The sequence below is a fragment of the Narcine bancroftii genome, chromosome 1 (genome assembly GCF_036971445.1).
Source record: "Narcine bancroftii isolate sNarBan1 chromosome 1, sNarBan1.hap1, whole genome shotgun sequence".
NCBI classification, from domain to species: Eukaryota; Metazoa; Chordata; class Chondrichthyes; order Torpediniformes; family Narcinidae; genus Narcine; species Narcine bancroftii.
In genome coordinates this window covers 261986432-262004612 of record NC_091469.1, presented here as the reverse complement: position 1 = coordinate 262004612, position 18181 = coordinate 261986432, and the positions used below count along the sequence as shown (strand labels likewise).

The 18181-nt window shown below is 40.4% G+C and overlaps 2 protein-coding genes across 4 annotated transcripts in view; one reads left to right on the top strand and one right to left on the bottom strand.

Moving 5' to 3' along the window:
- LOC138742504 (large ribosomal subunit protein P2-like) overlaps positions 1–18181 on the top strand; it is a 479457-nt gene that overhangs the window by 111386 nt on the left and 349890 nt on the right. The window lies entirely within an intron of this gene.
- mrpl23 (mitochondrial ribosomal protein L23) overlaps positions 9949–18181 on the bottom strand; it is a 49946-nt gene continuing 41713 nt past the window's right edge. Inside the window, exon 5 of one of the 3 annotated variants that reach the window (XM_069896832.1) lies at positions 9949–10615. In XM_069896832.1, coding sequence (XP_069752933.1) covers positions 10451–10615 — 165 coding nt within the window. In that variant the 3' untranslated portion in view covers positions 9949–10450. The remainder of the gene's footprint in view (positions 10616–18181) is intronic. The other 2 variants (XR_011344176.1, XM_069896853.1) reach the window with 2 other exon arrangements.

Below are 18181 nucleotides of genomic sequence, written 5' to 3'. Positions count from 1 at the left end.
AATGAGAAGTTATTGAAATGGTGCAGAGCATGTGAGGCATCCTGGATATATGTGGGGACTGAACAAGATGGAGTCCAGGTGTGAAATGAGTTAAGTGAGGCAAGAGCAGGCAGAAACAAGGAGCTCACCAGTGCAGTCATCTTTATGGATCTTGAGTAAGAGAATAGTAATGCTGGATTAAGCAATGAAAAAGTTGGCAGCCACAGGCGGCAGATCTTCTGATGTGTTGAGATCTATAAAGGTCTAGGAGACAGTGGCTTGGTGATTGCAAATGGGTAATGGTCCAGAAGAAGGTGTGAGCAGTTGTTAAAGCTAGCTTCTGGCCTCAGCAGTGTAGAGGTCAGTGCACCAGGCTACAATGATACGTCCCTTATTTGAAGATCTAATAACAAGGTGAAGTGAGTGGAGAGCTCTGCATTGGGAGGAGGTGAGGTTGGAGTGGATTTGGAGATGGTAGTTGATTCAACATCAGTCACTGGAAATGAAAAAAATTGAGAGAGACTGGATTGAGAAGTCCAAGAGGAAGTGGAATGTTGGATTTGGGAGAAGGGATCGTCAGTGAGGTTGAAGATTCCTTGCTGAAGAAATAGGCACAGAGAGGGAGGAAGAAGAACTCAACATCATGTAGGACCGAGAACTCCCTGTGCTGGCAAAGGGAAACAAAGTTAAGGCCTCTGCTGAGGACCGACAGCTCAGTGTCGAAGGCAAGGAGGTTGAAGTGGAAGAGGGGGGTAGTGAGGACACAGTAGGGGTGAAGCATGGTTCAGAGAAGTGGGATGGAACAGAGGGTTCAGGACAGATATTGGAGTTGGGAAAGAGAATGTGGTGAGACGTGAGTGACAAGGGTTGGAGGTAGTGTTACGTCTAGGGGTGAGATATGGGACAATGAAGGAGATGAAGAAGAGTGAGGTAGGGTCAGCAAGGAAACATAGTGAGGTCAGGGTGTTGGGTTGGAAAGAGAGGAGGCCCCATCAGGATCATGAAGTTGGGCAAAGGTGATCTGGATTGTATCAATCAGCTGATTTACATCAAAATTATGTCCACATCTTGAATACACCCTCTTACAACCAAACATAAATTTATGGTTTGAAATGTTCAATTAACCTATTTTCAGGGATTCTTTGGGATGTATCACATCTTTGTGTGAGGTACACCCTACTTCACCACTGAACAATCACACCAATATTTTCCAATGTTTTTCTAGTACCCCTTATCAAAGGAAACTATCTCTGTTGGTTGGATAAGGAGGTATTGAGTTTGATTATCTCCTAATCTGCTATATTCAAAGTAACATAAAAACTCATCTGTGCAATGATTATGATAAAGGGTCAATGTTTTGGGCCTGGTCTCTTTGTCAATATTTGACGAAAAGCTCAGGCCCAAAAGATTGGTTACGGTTTACTTCCTATGGCCTGGTGAATTTTTCCAGCACATCGTCTATTGGTGCAATCTGTGCATCTATAAAATTCATAGCAACTGACCTGCACACTTATGTGCTCACAATCTTTGCCCCAATATCACCAAAATAAAGAATTAGGTAAAACATGTCAATTAATCTGAATTACATCAAAATGCAAATAATCCAAATGACTACTCCAACAATACCTCCTGAACATCCAGGAAGGAGTCTAATGTTCAAGTTCATCTCAGAATCAAACACCAACTTGCCATTGAAATACATTGTCAGCCTCATCTTCATGAGGGCAGCACATTTAGCATAGCGGTTAGTACAGCGCTAGCGATTATGACAGGGATGCAAATTCCACGCGGTCTTTAAGGAATTTGTACATTCTCTCTGTGTCTGTGTGGATTTCTTCCAGGGGCTCTGGTTTCGTCCCACTGTTAGAAACGTACTGGGAGTTGTAGATCAGGTGGGTGTATTTGGGCAGTACAGGGCTCATGGGCCGAACTGGCCATGTAATCATGCAGTATGTCTAAATATAAAGAAAAAAAATTAAACCTGGAACTCCCTCCATAACAGGACTGTAGAAAAAGCAGCTTAATTTGGCTCACCACCACTGCCTCAAGGGCAATTAGAGAGAGACAATAAATGCTGGTCTTCTCAGTGATGCCCACATCACAAAATATAAATTAATTAAAGTTTATTATATAACCAGTTTCTTATTTGATCGACATTAGGAACTGTTCCATAGATTTTTTTTTTAAATCACACAGCACACTATTTAGCTGAATCACCTCACTGGATCTCTCAATGTAGATTCACAACATACACTCCTCCCAATTATCAGACTGATTTCCTCACTATAATTTATCCAGGTTTAAACACGTGTATGCATCTTACTTTTCAATGCATTCTTTCGTGCTTCAACTCAAATTGTCTTCTTGCCAAATGGCTCCCCCTACTGATGCAAGCCTTCTTCATTTTCCGCTCTCACCCTGCCCCCAACCTTCCAAGACACTCTTTGATTTCTTCCAGCCTCAAGAAGATTTGAAGGCTCTTAACTCCCTTTAAATGCTTCTATTGTCATGGAAAACTCGCAGAAAGTCTGTCGATAGCCAGGAAATTGGCTTTTTATTGGGCAGACTTGAGATTTAATGGTGAAAAACGGAGGCACTCCTGGAGCTGCTGTAAAGGTAACATTGCTACTGGTGTTTTCCAGGAGAGTGGAGACAGCGCTGCTCCAAAGGGTTCAAATGCCTGGTCCTAATGCCTGTTAAACAGCCCTTTTTTAAACTAAAATCCTGCAGCAGTGGACCAGTATTGGCTGAAGGCCCCCACATAGGCTGCAGGCAATTTGTGGTTGGGGGACCTGCATGGGCTATGGCTTCTGGAGAGTGGCTCATGGTACCAGGTTTTGGAGCCTGAATTCAAGGGGGTGTTGAGGGCATAAAAGGCTCCCAAAGGGCCTTAGGCGCTGAAGGAGGTTTGGATCTTGAACTCAGGTTGCCCATGGATCAAACAATCCAGCTGTGGAGACTGCAGAAACATTGGAGGCGAATCCACGGACACTCAGTGACCCTGAAGGGACTCTCGTTTCACTTTCTCTCGTACCATAAGGGACATCGGACAACACTAATGGTGACTCTTTGTTGGGGCAATTTTGTGTAACGTTACATGTTTCAATAAAGGAACCTTGAATATACCAGATGAGTCGTTGCTGAATATCAACATATCAAAAAAGGTAACAATGTCACATTTGTAAAATATCCATAAATATAATGGGTGCAAACACCATCATCCTCTTCACTTTTTCAACAGTTCTGGAGTGCAGAACAACTTAATTCCATGTTTCCATCTCGTTCTCAAGTTGTCACACAAAACACAGCTCCTTTCAGCAATAAGGGTAATCTTTAAGACTTCCAAATTAACTCCAGTTCAGAGGCTACCAGTCCTGGCAATACCAGCCGCATCACCAACACCCCGTTCTATTCGATAATGCAGCAACTCGAATAAATAGCAGGTCAGGGAGTCCAATTCACAGAGACCATCACAATATCCCGGAACACAAGCACCCCACCCCCCCAAAAAAAAGCACTTCTTTTTCAGCAAGTGAACAATCCTAGGTAAAAATTGATGCAGGAATTCTGCTTATAAACAAATATATTGCATATGACAAGAACAGGGGGTCACCCTACCATGGTAAATCAGAAATAGGTGAGGACTGGTCAGGATTAATACTACCAGCTAATGAACAATCAGTACTCAATTGAAAGAGTGAAAACCCCATTCAAGTCAGGAGGCAAGTAAAATCCTGCTTTCAACACGTTTCAAAGTGATCATTTGAAATTATATTTGCCCCCTGACAAGGCTTTGGATTGGTTAGGGGATAAGAATTTAAAACAGTGGCAGCAATTACTAATTCTAACCTCATTAACCCATTCATTTCTATTTTATTGCTTTGTCTTCAACTGATCCCAGAGGGTTTCAGGGGACGGGTCCGTGAGGCGGGTTGCAACGTCGAGCTTTGCTTTGAGGTTTGCCTGGAAGTTTCCTCTCGCTTCGTCTGACTGCAGTTTTCCAACATTGAACCTCTTTCTGGGGGCTTTATTGTTCCTGGGCTTTGGCTTGAAGTGAAGGTTGAGCTTGCAGCGAACCAGCCGGTGGTCAGTGTGGCATTCCGCGCTAGGCATGACCCTGGTGTGGAGCACATCTTGTTTGTCACTTTCTCGCACCAGGATGTAGTCCAGGAGGTGCCAGTGTTTGGATCGGGGATGCATCCAGGTGGTCTTAAGGCTGTCCCTCTGCTGAAAAAGGGTGTTTGTAATGACAAGCCGCTGTTCTGCGCAGAGCTCCAACAGGAGGCGCCCATTGTCGTTGCACTTGCCGACGCCATGCTTGCCCAGGATTCCTGGCCAGGTTTCTGAGTCTTTGCCGACACGAGCGTTGAAGTCGCCCAGGATGACAACCTTGTCGGCTGTAGGGGTACGTTGGATGAGGTTGCGCAGGTCGGTGTAGAACTTGTTCTTTTCTGCTGGTTCCGCCTGGAGGGTTGGAGCATAGACACTGATGAGGGTGATGTGACGCTTGTTTTGAAGTGGGAGTCGCATGGACATGATTCGGTCCGAGAGGCCTGTCGGAAGGTTTTCGAGTTTGGAGGCAATGAAGCTCTTGACCATGAAGCCTACACCAGATAGGCGTCGTTCATCCGAAGTCTTGCCAGACCAGTAGAGTGTGTAGCCCGCGCCGCGTTCTTGGAGGCTGCCTACATCTGCCAGGCGGACTTCACTGAGAGCGGCTATGTCGATGTCAAGTCTGAGGAGTTCATGTGCAATGAGGGCAGACCGACGTTCAGGTCGGTGGCTGTCAGTCTTGTCTAGCATGGTTCTGATGTTCCAGCATGCTAGCTTGAGTTTGTGAGCATCTTTTGAGGGGGAGGACGTGGAGGGGGAGGACGTGGAGGGGGAGGACGTGGAGGGGGAGGACGTGGAGGGGGAGGACGTGGACCTGTCCTCGGGCCTGCGCAAAGGAGCTTTTAGGTGGAGTGCAGTGCGCGCAGTACTGGCCCCACCCTTTACACCCATGGTTCGTGTGCCGTGGCCAAGCAAGCTGGGACGTGGCAGCGAGGTCACACTGATGTAAAAGTCCAAATCTGCAGAACGTCTCTCCCGTCATTTTGTTTTATCAACTTCAGGAATACTTTTCAAATGCCAGGAAAATCACAGATTCTATTTAAACCCTAGGCCACCGCCCTCCTCCTCCTCCAACCCAACTTTTTCAAAGTCCCATCCCAGATTTTGCCAAGATTTGTTTAATTTTATCAAACACCAAGCCTGACTGTGATAGCACAAATTCAGGATGCCCCCACAATGTGTTACCAAAGCAGATAATCCATACATCATGTTCCAGCACCAGGGTTGCAGGGTTTCTTGGATGCAGCAGAAAATGACAATATTATTGTCAGTGAAATTCCCTGACCAAATAATAAAGTTGGTCAACAGAAACTCTTCAAACAATGATTTCCTAGTATTATAGTCTTAAGTATGAAATAGCCAGTTGACATTTCACCCAAAGTGAGAAAAGTTTCAGACAACTTTGCAACAAGCTACATGACAAACAGGTAGAGATGCATTTGCTTTGTTTTTTAAAAAGTGTTTTCCTGATTAAATTCTTCTTTGTAAGTTAATATTTTGATTTCATTGGTCAATCAAAGCCAGTCAGCATTCAAATATTTTTTTCATGACACCATTTAAAGATCATTAGTCAATCTGCTTTGCACTGCAATTCCAAGCAAATGCTAGGCCCTGTGATCATTATTTGTCCAGTCAAAGCTGAGGGGTTATCAGCTGAGACTGTCTGGTATTAGACTGCATGTCAAAATCCCTGCAATGCTCAGCCCTATGACATAATCCATATGGTAAACTTCGGTTGCTGCTACGGTGGTCAGAAAATAGAGAACTGATAACAGGAAATCCTTTGCAATGTTAGAAGACGGTCACCATGATCTATTCTAGAGCATGTTTGTGTATCTCCAAGGTAACACCACCATATTAATCTCTTTACAATTACTCACTGGTCTATCATTCCTAATTAAGGGTGTTTGGGAATTCTAGCAGCCAGCAATCATGCTAACCATGTCAAAAAATTTCAAAAACTCTGATAAGCTATGGCAAGACTGCATGAGTCATTGACTATACTGCAGTCAACACAGTCAAATTATTTCAAAATAAAATTATAATGGGAAATCCTGGCTTTCAACTTTCCTTTGTAAACTTATTTGAACGTCATAGATCTGGTTCTTTAAACTTACCCAATGTATTTTCTATACACTTAAACATAGCACTAAAAATTCATCTTCACTGGAAAATTTTGGGATTCAGTTTTGGATAAATCTATATTTAATATTTAATTACACATTACATTCCAGTGACTGAAGTTCTGCCCAATTTGAAAGTGCTTTTTAAGGACAGGAGGAGACAGTATTTGTTCCGCATCAATGCAAGACGTGCAGTATAATCCTGAAAACCCATTTCAAGGGAGTCCACCACAACAAACCACAAACAAATAATTGCAAAGCCATATATTATGAACTGCTGAACTACCTGAAAGTTTATTGTCAGGGAAAGGCCGTCCATCTATCCATCTTCGGCCACCAATAGTGATCAAAGCTCCACACCAGTCCGAAGGTGAGAAATAGAATCCATTTTTTTTTTAATAGTCTGTCTAGATCTCAGAATTACACAGGCACTTTACATCTCATGCAGTAACTCTGAAGGATACCCCCCTATTTAAATAAAAACAGAACACTTGAGGCAAATGGCACACAGCAATGACAAGACAATGAATGGATCATGTTTTTATGAGTGATGACTGAAGTATAGATATTAAATAGGACTGGAGATTTCTCCCCTTCAGAATACAGCTATGGGAACTTTGATACCTCTCCAATGGGATAGGAGTCTCAGTGGAAAAATTATACATTTGATAATGCCACATTCAAAGATAGAGGAACTACTACAATGCAGTATTGCCACTGGTGCATACCCTGGAGCGGAGGGGTAGAGGTAAACATATTTTGTGTATGTTGTGCACTTGACAATGAAGGAATCTTAAACCTTAATGACCTCTAATATTAGGTGAGTAAAGCAGCCATCAAGATCTGCTTGGGAACAGTTTAAACAGCCCATGTGGATCTGCCCATTGACGTTTCCCCAAAACTGCATTACTCACGAATCAATGCTCACTCCCCTCTATTTTTTATCCATTACAGGAAAGAAGTGGTCACCACCATCAAGAAACTGAACAGGATGTAAACCAGAGCATGTCAGAAACTGGATATTCCGCTTCTCTCTATACCATCTACAAGGCATTTCATGTGATGTGATTCTTTTTTTCTTGGCTGCTTAACAATGGTTTCCAAACACACTCAATTTGATTAGCAACTCTTCACCAAGGTGAAATGTCACTTTTTTTCCACTCTGACAGCATCATCCATTACCCACCAGCAACCTTTGCAGTCTGCATACCCAGCAGAGAGAACAACAAAGGAAGCAAGCAAAAAATGCTGCTTTGATTAGACAGAAAAATTCATTCACAAGCTGAAAAAGTTAGCATGGGGTTGGAAACGCCATCACTTACAGACTTTTCTCAAAGTTGAAGAGCCTCCAAAGTTGGAAATGTTTTTCAATGCCAAGTCCAAACCATATGACCACCCAACCAATAGATGTGCAGAAAAAAAATCCTCCATCAATAAAAGTTAAATAAGGGGATGGGAAATAAAACGTAATGATGGCCGCACCACAAAAGTGAATAAATTCCCTAACCTTGTCACAATTTTTAGCTAAATTAAAAACTTTAATCAGACTGAAAGCATAACATTATTAAAATTTATTATCAATTACTTAGGCAACAAAAAAATAATCAATGCCTCTATATGTAGGATTGTATTCACTCCCAACACTTTTTCCACATAAGGGGTCTTAATAAAGGGTTCCATCCCAAAATGTCGACACTTCTTTTCTCCCACTCACATTACTCAACCTGCTGAGATTCCCCAGGGGAGTTTTTTTGCTTCACACAAGGGGGGTTGGTACATGGAACAAGCTGCCACAGACAGCAGTAGAAGACATTTGGACAAGTACAGGGATAGGAAATAGTCCTAGCTCAGGAAGACCTTGACTGACAGGCCTGTTTCTGTCCTATATAACTCTATCACGTTCTCGACCTCCCTCCAATACTGTTCCATTCACCTAAACATTATGGGAAATTTATACTAGTTGCTTGTCTTTGAGATGTGGGAAGAAACCAAACCAAATGGTGAAAACCCACATAGTTATAGAGAGAACATGCAAACTCCATACAGACAGTATCAGAAATCAGGATTAAACCTGGGTTGCTGAAACGGTGAGCAATAGTTGCACTGGTTGTCTCACTGTGCAGCCTGTATTGTCCTCTTAGCTTGGGGAAGTAGATTACCATGTAAGCCTCACAGTCCACCTCCACCTAGTTTTCCCTCAGTCCTTGTTCCAAAGAAAACATCCCACCCAGCCTTGGCTCATTGCTACAATTCTCCAATCCTGGCAAAACATTTGAAAGCATTTTTCATTCTGCTATCCTGATCTTGCAATGTTTTGCACAACATTCTATCAGTAGTTTAATCGGAGATTCATATGGATTGAGAAAACCAACCTTATTCTTGCAATCTATGCATCAGCCAATAAAAAAAAACACCTGTACCACAGTTGCAATGAATTTCTATTACTGTAGCTTGCATACTCTAGCAGTAAAATGGATAATCACACTTCTGCTCCCGTTACCATTCATTAATTCTTAGCTCCATCCAAGGATGGAGCTTTCTCGAACCATTTTCCTCCCATCATTTGAAACGTATTGGGGGTTAATTGGGTGTAAATTGGGCTGCATGGACTTGTGGGCCAAAATGGCCTGTTATCGTGCTAAATATATATTTTTAAATTGCTTATGAGCTGGTCTTGAACAGAAAGAATGCTGTACTCATATCCCCTGCCATCCGAAAGTAGAGTGTTCCTATGAAACTTTTTATAAGCTGAAATGGTGTAAAGCGAAGAAGCAATTACCATTAATTTTTAATGGGAAAAATTTTTGAGCATCCACAGCCCCAAAATATAACCTACCAAATGACATTTAAAACCTAAAATAACAGTAAAATATAGTGAAAACAGGAATGATTTGATAAACACACAGCCTATATAAAGTAGAAATAATGTATGTAAAGTGTAGTTTCACTTACCAAAATCGGGAAGACACTGGAAGGCTGAGAGGTGATGGTATATTAGGCTGAATCGTTGCAGGTTGGGGTGGTGGGAGGTACAGGAGACTGGGGTATAGGAAAGAGAGGAAGAGGGTCATCTGTTGTTCAAAGCAATGGCAGCTTCATGCTGAGATACAGAGTGTAGTTCCCGGGTAAGGAGTTTGGTGGTGCCACTCTCACTACTCAGGGTGCATTTTTACCTGTAATCTTTATTTGTTTTAAAATTCCAATCCTTGTTTTCTAACCTTCCTTGGTGCCGGATTTATATCTGCAAGATGCTCCAGTTAGATAACCCTCAGATATCCACACTTCCCCAATCCTGATCTACTGATAATCCTGACTAAAACTGTTCCACTATTGATGGGCATGACTTCACAATTATCTGGGGGAAATTCTTTAAAAAAAAAATCAACTTTAACATGTAAATAAAATAAACATTGTCAAGGACGACAAAGGGTGCATTGGCCTTTCCTCACCAATTTACTGGGATTTGGTGAGGACATCTGAAATACCACATACCATTAAGGAAGAAAGTATTCAACACGATACAGCAATTCACACGAGTAATTCTTGAGATAAAGGCTTCACTTTTTTGAGAAAAATATCAAGTGTAAAGATGACCCAAGCCTATAACCAAAATGGGGTTCACATCCAGCACTAAGTAATTGAAAGATATTGAATGTGTCGATATTCACATGCTAAGAGTACACAAAACATTTTGCATCTATATTTTTTGGACAAAAATAAACATGCGCCTGCATTTCCCTTTACATATTTTATTCAATATTTTAGACTGCTTCTACAAGAATGAAGATACAATTTTTTTATAATTTGATTTTCTCTCAAAAATATCATGTACAAAGTGACCGAATAAATTTCTCAGAAGGCATAATCTTTGAAGCAACAGCTGATCCTAGAATAATTTCATTTCTTTCATCTGTGCTGCCCTTCCCCACCAAACATTAAATTTGCCCTCTTAGCAAAGCTGCTAGTTATCCACACATTCCATAGTATGGCATCCATTCACAGATGAAATATCCTCAGTAGTTTGTGCCAAATGAGCCATTATTTCCCTTATCAGAAATGAAATTCACAATATAACGAAGCTCCACATTACTGCTTTATAATCATCTGCACAAATCACTTGAAAGTTTGGAGACCAATAGTTATTAAAATGTATAATATACACGAGTATATTATAGGATCTGAAAAATAATATTTCTTCCAAGTAAAATTTAAGTACAATTTCCAAAGAACTGTTCTTAAAGTCCAAACCATTCAGTGACACCTCCTCGTCGAGGATCTGCTTTCTGCTTCTGCCTCTCATCTTCCAAAAACTTATTTTGGATTTCTTCCAGTGAGCCTGATTCCGGAGTTTGATCCTTCTGAGTAAAAATGTTTGGAAATTTGAAAGTCTGACCTTGGGCCTGTTGTGAAAAAGAAAAAGGATTAAAATGTTAAATGATTGTGTGGAGCAAATCTCATAAATGAATTAATTGTAAGATTGCTATCACTAAAAGACATGCAGCAAATTACAATAGACAACAATTTTTTCCCCCAAAAGGTTTGCTTCCTGGAGATTATGATAGACAAGTTCAAGCTAAACAAAAGATAATTTCAGATTGTTGTATCACGTAGGAAGTTGGAGAAACATTAAATTAATTTTTATTGAATTTAGCATGTTTAATCGCATAATGTACCTCTGACCCAAGCTTTCAGGTTGACTACAAATGTTGCACAACAAATGAGAGGAGCACAGGGTTTGTCTTGACACCAATTTTACAACCGGAGTAGAGCTCCTAGGCTTTCTTAAGTGCAGTCACACTGCATCTTTGAGCCTTAAGCCTATACTCGGTATAAACGTAACAGAATGTATCGCATCAGTTGCGACATTGAGAGACATTTCACAATCAGAAATTATTGTCATGAACACATCTCGAAATTCGTTGCTTTGCAGCAGCATCACAGTGTAAACCTGTATATAAACCACCTTACAAAATAAATAAAAAGAAAAAGTGCAAGAAAAAGTCAAAGTAAGGCCGTATCTGTGGTTTATTTATCATTCAGGAATCTGATGGCAGTGGGGAAGAAGCTGTCCTTGTGGCACTGAATGCTTGACTTTAGGCTCCTGTACCTTTTTCCAGATTGTAGCAGAGTAAAGAGGGCCTGGGTGGTCAGGGGTCTTTGAGGATAGAGGCTGCTTTCTTAAGAAACCACCTCTTGTTGATGTCCTTGATGGAGTGAAAGCTGGTGCCTGTGATGTCGCAGGCCAAGTTAACAACCCTCAGGAATTTTCTCTTGTCCTGAGCATTAGCGCCTCCTTACCAGGCCGAGCTGCAACCAGCCAGAATGCTCTCCACAATACACCTGCAGAAGTTTTCAAGAGTCTTCAATGACATACTGTACCTCTTCAAACTCCTCACAAAGTCTAGCTGCTGGTGAGCCTTCTTCATGATTGCATCAACATGGAAGCTCCAGAACAGATTTTCAGAAACATTGAGATACAATAATTTGAAATTCTTAATCTTCTTCACTGCTGATTTCCTCTTGTAGTCCACAATCATCTCCTTGGTTCTGCTAACGTTGAGCGTAAGGTTGCTGGTGTGACATCACTCAACTAGCTGATCTATCTCCCTTCCTTCCTTATTGCCGTCTGTGATTCTGCCAACAGCCGTGATGTTATCAGCAAATTTGTAGATAGCATTGGAATTGTGCCGAGCTACAGTCATGGGTGTAGAGTGAGTAGAAGGGTGGGCTAAGCATGAGGTACATTTCTGCTGTATAGAATCTTTCTGACGACAATTGTTAAGTATGCTCACTATGCTAATGCCTGAAGAGCATGTGCATTACATGTGTTCAATCTATATCAATGTAATGCACAGCATCTGTATAAGTGAGCTACTTTTAGAGCCTGTCTGCATCTATTCTGACTAAGACAATATTTGTATACCAGCTACACCGAGTGCATTCCCAGGCATGCTTGGATTTACCAAAACAGCTTCCTTTGTGGGCATATTAGACAAATATGAAAAGAAATCACAAAGCTAGGTTATATCTAAAAAATAGTACATGATAGGAAAATTTTAATGTTCAGCAGCCCAAAATTCATAAAATACACCCAAAGGTGCTTATGAAGAAAAATCTTCATTGTCCAGTGTTACTGGTCAATATATAATTCACAAAGGGATTCAGACTGAGGTGGGGCACTGCACTTGCATTTCCTCTCTTGGATATCTTCAAGTTTACAGAGAGTAGAAGACAGACAGTAACAAAGTCATGGTTCAGTACTTAAGCCAAAGGCAATCAAAGCTTGTTCTCCCCGGCCCCAAAACAGTTTAGATAGGAAACTCTTAATGTTAGGGACCACAAGTGCAGCAAGTCATAGCAGCTTCATTTATAAACTTGCACTTTTTTTTCATCATCTCTTAACCCTCTTTAATTGTCCTCCTGCATTGAACAATGTCCACATTTAAAATATTTATTCTTCTCTCCACTTACTCAACTCTTCCGATACCCTCCAACTCCATAAAGAGTCTGGATGCCTGCACATGTCCACGTTTATCCTCTTTCCCAATCTACTCACTCCATGATCCTGGACTCTGGGATTCTTTTTCCAACTTTTTTCTTTCCTTCCCTTTTTAAAATACAGTTCTTAAAAGGTACTCTTTGCCCAGGTTTTCAGTCATATATCCACATATTCTCAAGCTTCACCATTCATTTTATTCAGGTGAAAAACATTTTTCTGAAGTGTATTTGATAAGGTCAAGTAAACCATGCCCCTTAATTGCTCTATTTGGTTTTTCTCAAGAATTCATCTCAGAAGATATCTTAGCTTATAGCTAGATGGGCAATTTTAATGAAATAGAAAGACTACACATATTCAATGGTTACAAGAGGTCGTGTCCTTTCTAAAGTTTAGAAAAAAAATCAATATAAAGATATAAAGGTAAACTTTTACAAGACATGGATCCCATTCATGGAATATTACCATGATTTTAAGAATAAGGGTGTTTTGATGCTCCTGAGCAGCTTTGTCTGGTTTCCAAATGATGTCTTCCGTTTCCTATGTATATTAGATATGCAACTTAGCCTCGTTTAGAGGAGGAGCTTGATTAATGGGGGGTGGGGGTGGTGTCTTTTTTCTTTTATTCTTTTGAGATATTTTGAAAAAATGGGTTTGATTGAGAAGGATACACTGTGTAGGTTTAAGCTATTATTTGAAAAGTACAAATTATCTGTCTTTTCTTATATTTCAGCCCATGTATTAGATTAATATGTGTGCATGCTTTTTTTAAAAATAATTAAACTCAATAAAGATATTTTAAAAAGGTCAGGTAAATTGAGTTACTAAAACCGTTTGTATTGAGTGGATAAATGATTGTTTTAAAAAAAATTCTGCACAATTTCTGAAAGCCAATTACAGGAAAGCAAAGATAACAGCAATGAAGAATCAGAAAAATGAGGCCAACTAAAGTCTTCCAGTAAGTTCCTTTATGTAAAACTGGGAAAAATACCAAATTAAGGACATCTGTTAAATAACATCCACCTCTCACCAAGTGATTTGAAGGCATTTCACATCCAAAAGTGCCTGGCACTTACTCCTCATGTAGTTCCCTCCCTATTTTGAAAACTGCTTGTCCAATTGAGTATGTTTCCATCATAATTTATGATGGTGAAGTGGTTGTGTGCATGCAATGAAAAGATATTCAACTCAAAATTAGATAGTCCCCAGAGTAAACCAGCGGATGTGCTATATAACATGAAATCCTGTAGCACTTGTATATTCTGCCAAAAAAATTCAATTAATTAGTAATTGACGATACATCTCGACACCAAATTGATTTTGTGTACAGTCAGATGTATTCAAGGAATGTTTCACTGGGACAGAACGGAACTTGCCCATCAAATTTCACAGTTTTCAGGTAAACTATAGATAGTCTTCATTAACAGCTATAAATCAAAAACAGTTAATCCTGCTGAAGTGGTTTAATACATAATATATGCAGTGCATTTAATGTCACACCTTGTTAATTATACTCCAGTTTTATTAATAATGTTGTTACACAACAGTCTGATTCTTGAATGGTTTACAATTTATTCCAGTTATTTTCAATTTTGCATCTACATGAGGCGGCGTCTTTAAAAAAAAGCAGCCTCTATCCTCAAAGAACACCCACCACCCAGGCCACGCCTTCTTCACTCTGCTACCATCGGGAAAAAGGTAGAGGAGCCTAAAGATGAGCACTCAGTGGCACAAGGACAGCCTCTTCCCCGCTGCCATCAGATTTCTGAATAATCAATGAACCAAAGACACGGCCTGACTTTTCACACACTAGTATAGTATCATTATTTTATTTTTTATAGTTATGTCGTAAGAAGATTATAATATGAATGTTTACACTGTGATGCTGCTACAAAACAACAAATTTCATGACTTGTTCAAGACAATAAATTCTGATGTGCTTTGGGAAAAATCAAAAGAACCATACAGAAGTTCAAAAGAAAAGCAAGTTATTGGGTTCCAGAAATTGTGCGGAAATAACAGGAAAGAGAGACATTGGAAATCATTGGAAATCAGAAAATTGGGACAAAAAGTAGAGAATTCAAATAAAGTTTAGCTGTATAAAACTGGCAAGTAGACCAAAGTGTATATTTATTGAGTGATATCCTTAATGGGTCTTATTCAAAGGTTAAGTGAAAGATTAGAAAGTTAAAAACAAAAATACGTTTATGGTCAAGTTTACCATGAATTGATTGTTTTCATAAATTTTCTAATCAACTGAAGAGTTTCTGCAAAAAGTTACAATAACTTTATTTTAATCCTCCAAAGTATTGAACTGACCATTTTGATAATCATAAAACAAAATTTACTTATAGTCTGCCAGCTGATTTGGAAAGTTGAGGTTTTTAAAATACAACATTGAATTTTAAAATCTGCATTTCAGGGTCCTAAATACTCAACCATGGGAGCAAAATTTTGCCCAATCCTTTAAATTTTCTGCAGTACATCTCATTTTCATCTTGAGCTCTTGAAAATATACATGAACATTATGGAAAAAATGAACTGTACCAGCAATCACCTTTAAGAGTATAGGCCTGTCCCGACATTACTGCATGCAGACAGAACCTTAAAAGCAAGGATTCAGAGATCAAGACAGCCAGAAGGTAGTTAGCCTCGGGAGGCTGAAGAACTGTTACAAAATTACCTCGAGTCAGTGGATTGGGCTTGTTCAAGAATTTAGTCAAGGATCTGAATGGTCATACCAGAGATGTTATGGACTTTATTAAAATAGCTGTGTGTCCTCACTAAATTGTTCAGTGTTTTCCATAACCAGAAGCCCTGGATGATCAATGAGATCCAGAACCTGTTGTGAGCCAGATCAGAGGCATGAGATCATAAGGCACAGGTATGAGATACAGAAAGCCATCTCTCAGGCAATGTGGAGATTCAGGACAAGAATGGAAACAACAAAGGAATCTTGACAGCTCTGGCAGGGTCAAAATGACAATCTGCTACAAAGCCAAATCTATTGCATTAAGAAAAAGCAAAACTTCACACCCATTTGAGCTCAGTGCCTTCTATGCCCAGTATATCCACCAGAACGAGGTGTGCACACCCACATCATACCACAATACCTGATAAGGAAGTTGGAACCTACTGGGTCTAAACACCTCCCTCTGCAATTGGATTCTCGATTTCCTGTCAAGGAAACCTCAGGCAGTTCAGATCAGAAACAGCATCTCCAAGACCATCACAATGAGCATGGGGACCCCGCAGGGCTGCATGCCTAGTCCACTGTTGTTCACTGCTGACTTATGACTGCAGATAAACACAGCTTGAACCACAACATCATGTTCACTAACAACACAACTATGATGGGCCTTATTAGTAAGAAAGACAAGTCAGCATACCAAGATGAGGTGCAGTCACTATCAGACTGGGACAGAGCCAACAATCTGTATCTGAATGTTAAAAAAAAACAAAAGAGATGGTTGTCAAATTCTGGAGGGCCCAAGGGGATCTCACTCTGATGACCATTTACAGCTCAGCGTTGAGGTCATCAAGAGTATCAAGTTCCTTGGAGTGCACTTGGCTGAGAATCTCACCTGGTCCCTTAACACCAGCTACAGAGCCAAGAAAGCCCAGCAGCGCCTCTACTTCCTGCAAAGGCTGAGGAAAGTTCACCCCCCCCCACCCCTTCCTCACTACATTCTACAGAGGATGAATCAAGAGCATCACCACCTGATTTGGTGGCTGTAGTTCCTCAGACTACAAGACCCTGCAGAAAAGATCATTGGGGGCTCTCGTTCTACCATGAAAGACATCTACAGCACTCAATGCAGACGAAAGGCAATAAACATTGTGAAGGACTTCTCACACACACCTCATGTAAAATATTCTCCCTTCTGCCATCTGGTAGGAGGTACTGCAGCACTCAGGTCCTTACATCCAGATTGGGCAACAGTATTTTCTCCCCCCAGGCCTTCAGAGTCCTGAATTCCCAGAACATATGTGCACAGAATACCTTGGTACCAGGGACTCACAGTATAAGTTATAATATTTAATGTGTTTAATTTCTATTTTAATTTATATTTATGTAAATATGCACCATGGTCCTGGAGAAATGCTGTCTTATCTTTATTGTGCGAGCATGGTATGAACAATAAATAAAGGTGACTTGACTTCTCCTGATGATGCTCTTCTGTCAGTCTCCGAATACAACATGAGGGCCACCTTCAGGAGAATGAATCCAAGGAAAGCATCCAGTCCAGATGGAGCACCTGGCCGAGAAATGAAAACCTGTGCTGACCAACTGGCTACAGTATTCACCGATATCTTCAACCTCTTGCTCCGACAGGATGTAGCGTCCACCTTCTTCAAAAAGACTTCAATCGTACTGGTGCCAAAAAAGAGCGTGGCAACCTGCCAAAATGACTATTGAACAGTTACACTCACATCCAGAGTTATGAAGTGTTTTGAGAGGCTGGTGTTGAAGCATATGGACCAGTTCCAATTTGCCTAGCGCAGCAACAGTTCTACAACAGATGTTATCTCACTGCCTCTTCACAAAACCCTGGAACACCTCGACAGCAATGATGTATACATCAAGATGCTCTTTATTGAGCTTTCATCACCATTATCCTCTCAAAACTAATCAGCAAGTTTCAAGATATGGGCCTCAATACCCCTCTGTGCAATTGGATCCTGGATTTCCTCACCCTCAGACCACAGGATTGACAAAAACATCTTCTTCATAATCTCCATTAGTACTGAATGTGTACGTAACCTTCTGCTTTATTCACTTTATGCCTATGACTATGTGGCTTGATACGACAACAACACCATATACAAGTTAGCAGATGACACCACTGTAACTTGCCAATGAATTAGCTTAAAGAAGGAAGATTGAAAACTTGGCTGAATGGTGTACAGTACATTTCCCCTCATCCAAAGTTCCGTTAATCAAAATGATCCATTAACTGGACTTTTTTGCAGCACCGACATGACATCACAAGTTGAAAAAAATTTATCATCCAACTTGCACATGTTGGCGCCATTTTAATAACAACAGAGTTCTCGTGTACTGTACAAAGATATAATTGCAAATATCGTATTTTATAACCAGAGATCGTTGATTTTTTGGTACATATTAAACATTATTTCATGCTTGAAAAGCATGCCTTTTTTTTATTGTTGTTTAACCACTGATACAAGTATTCTGCTGATGCTACTGAGCTGCTCAAAGCCATTGTTCCATTAAACAGAAAAAAAACAATAACCGAAAGACGCCCAGTCCCAAGCTTTTCGGATATGGGGAAATGTACTGAACTAACAACAGCCTCTCACTTAATGTCATCAAGACCAATGAGCTGATTGTAGACTTTAGGAAAGAAAACCCAGAGGTATATGATCCAGTAATTATTGGAGGATCAGAGCAACCTCAAATTCCTGTAGGTCACTATCTTGGAGGACCTGTGCTGGACCCATCTTA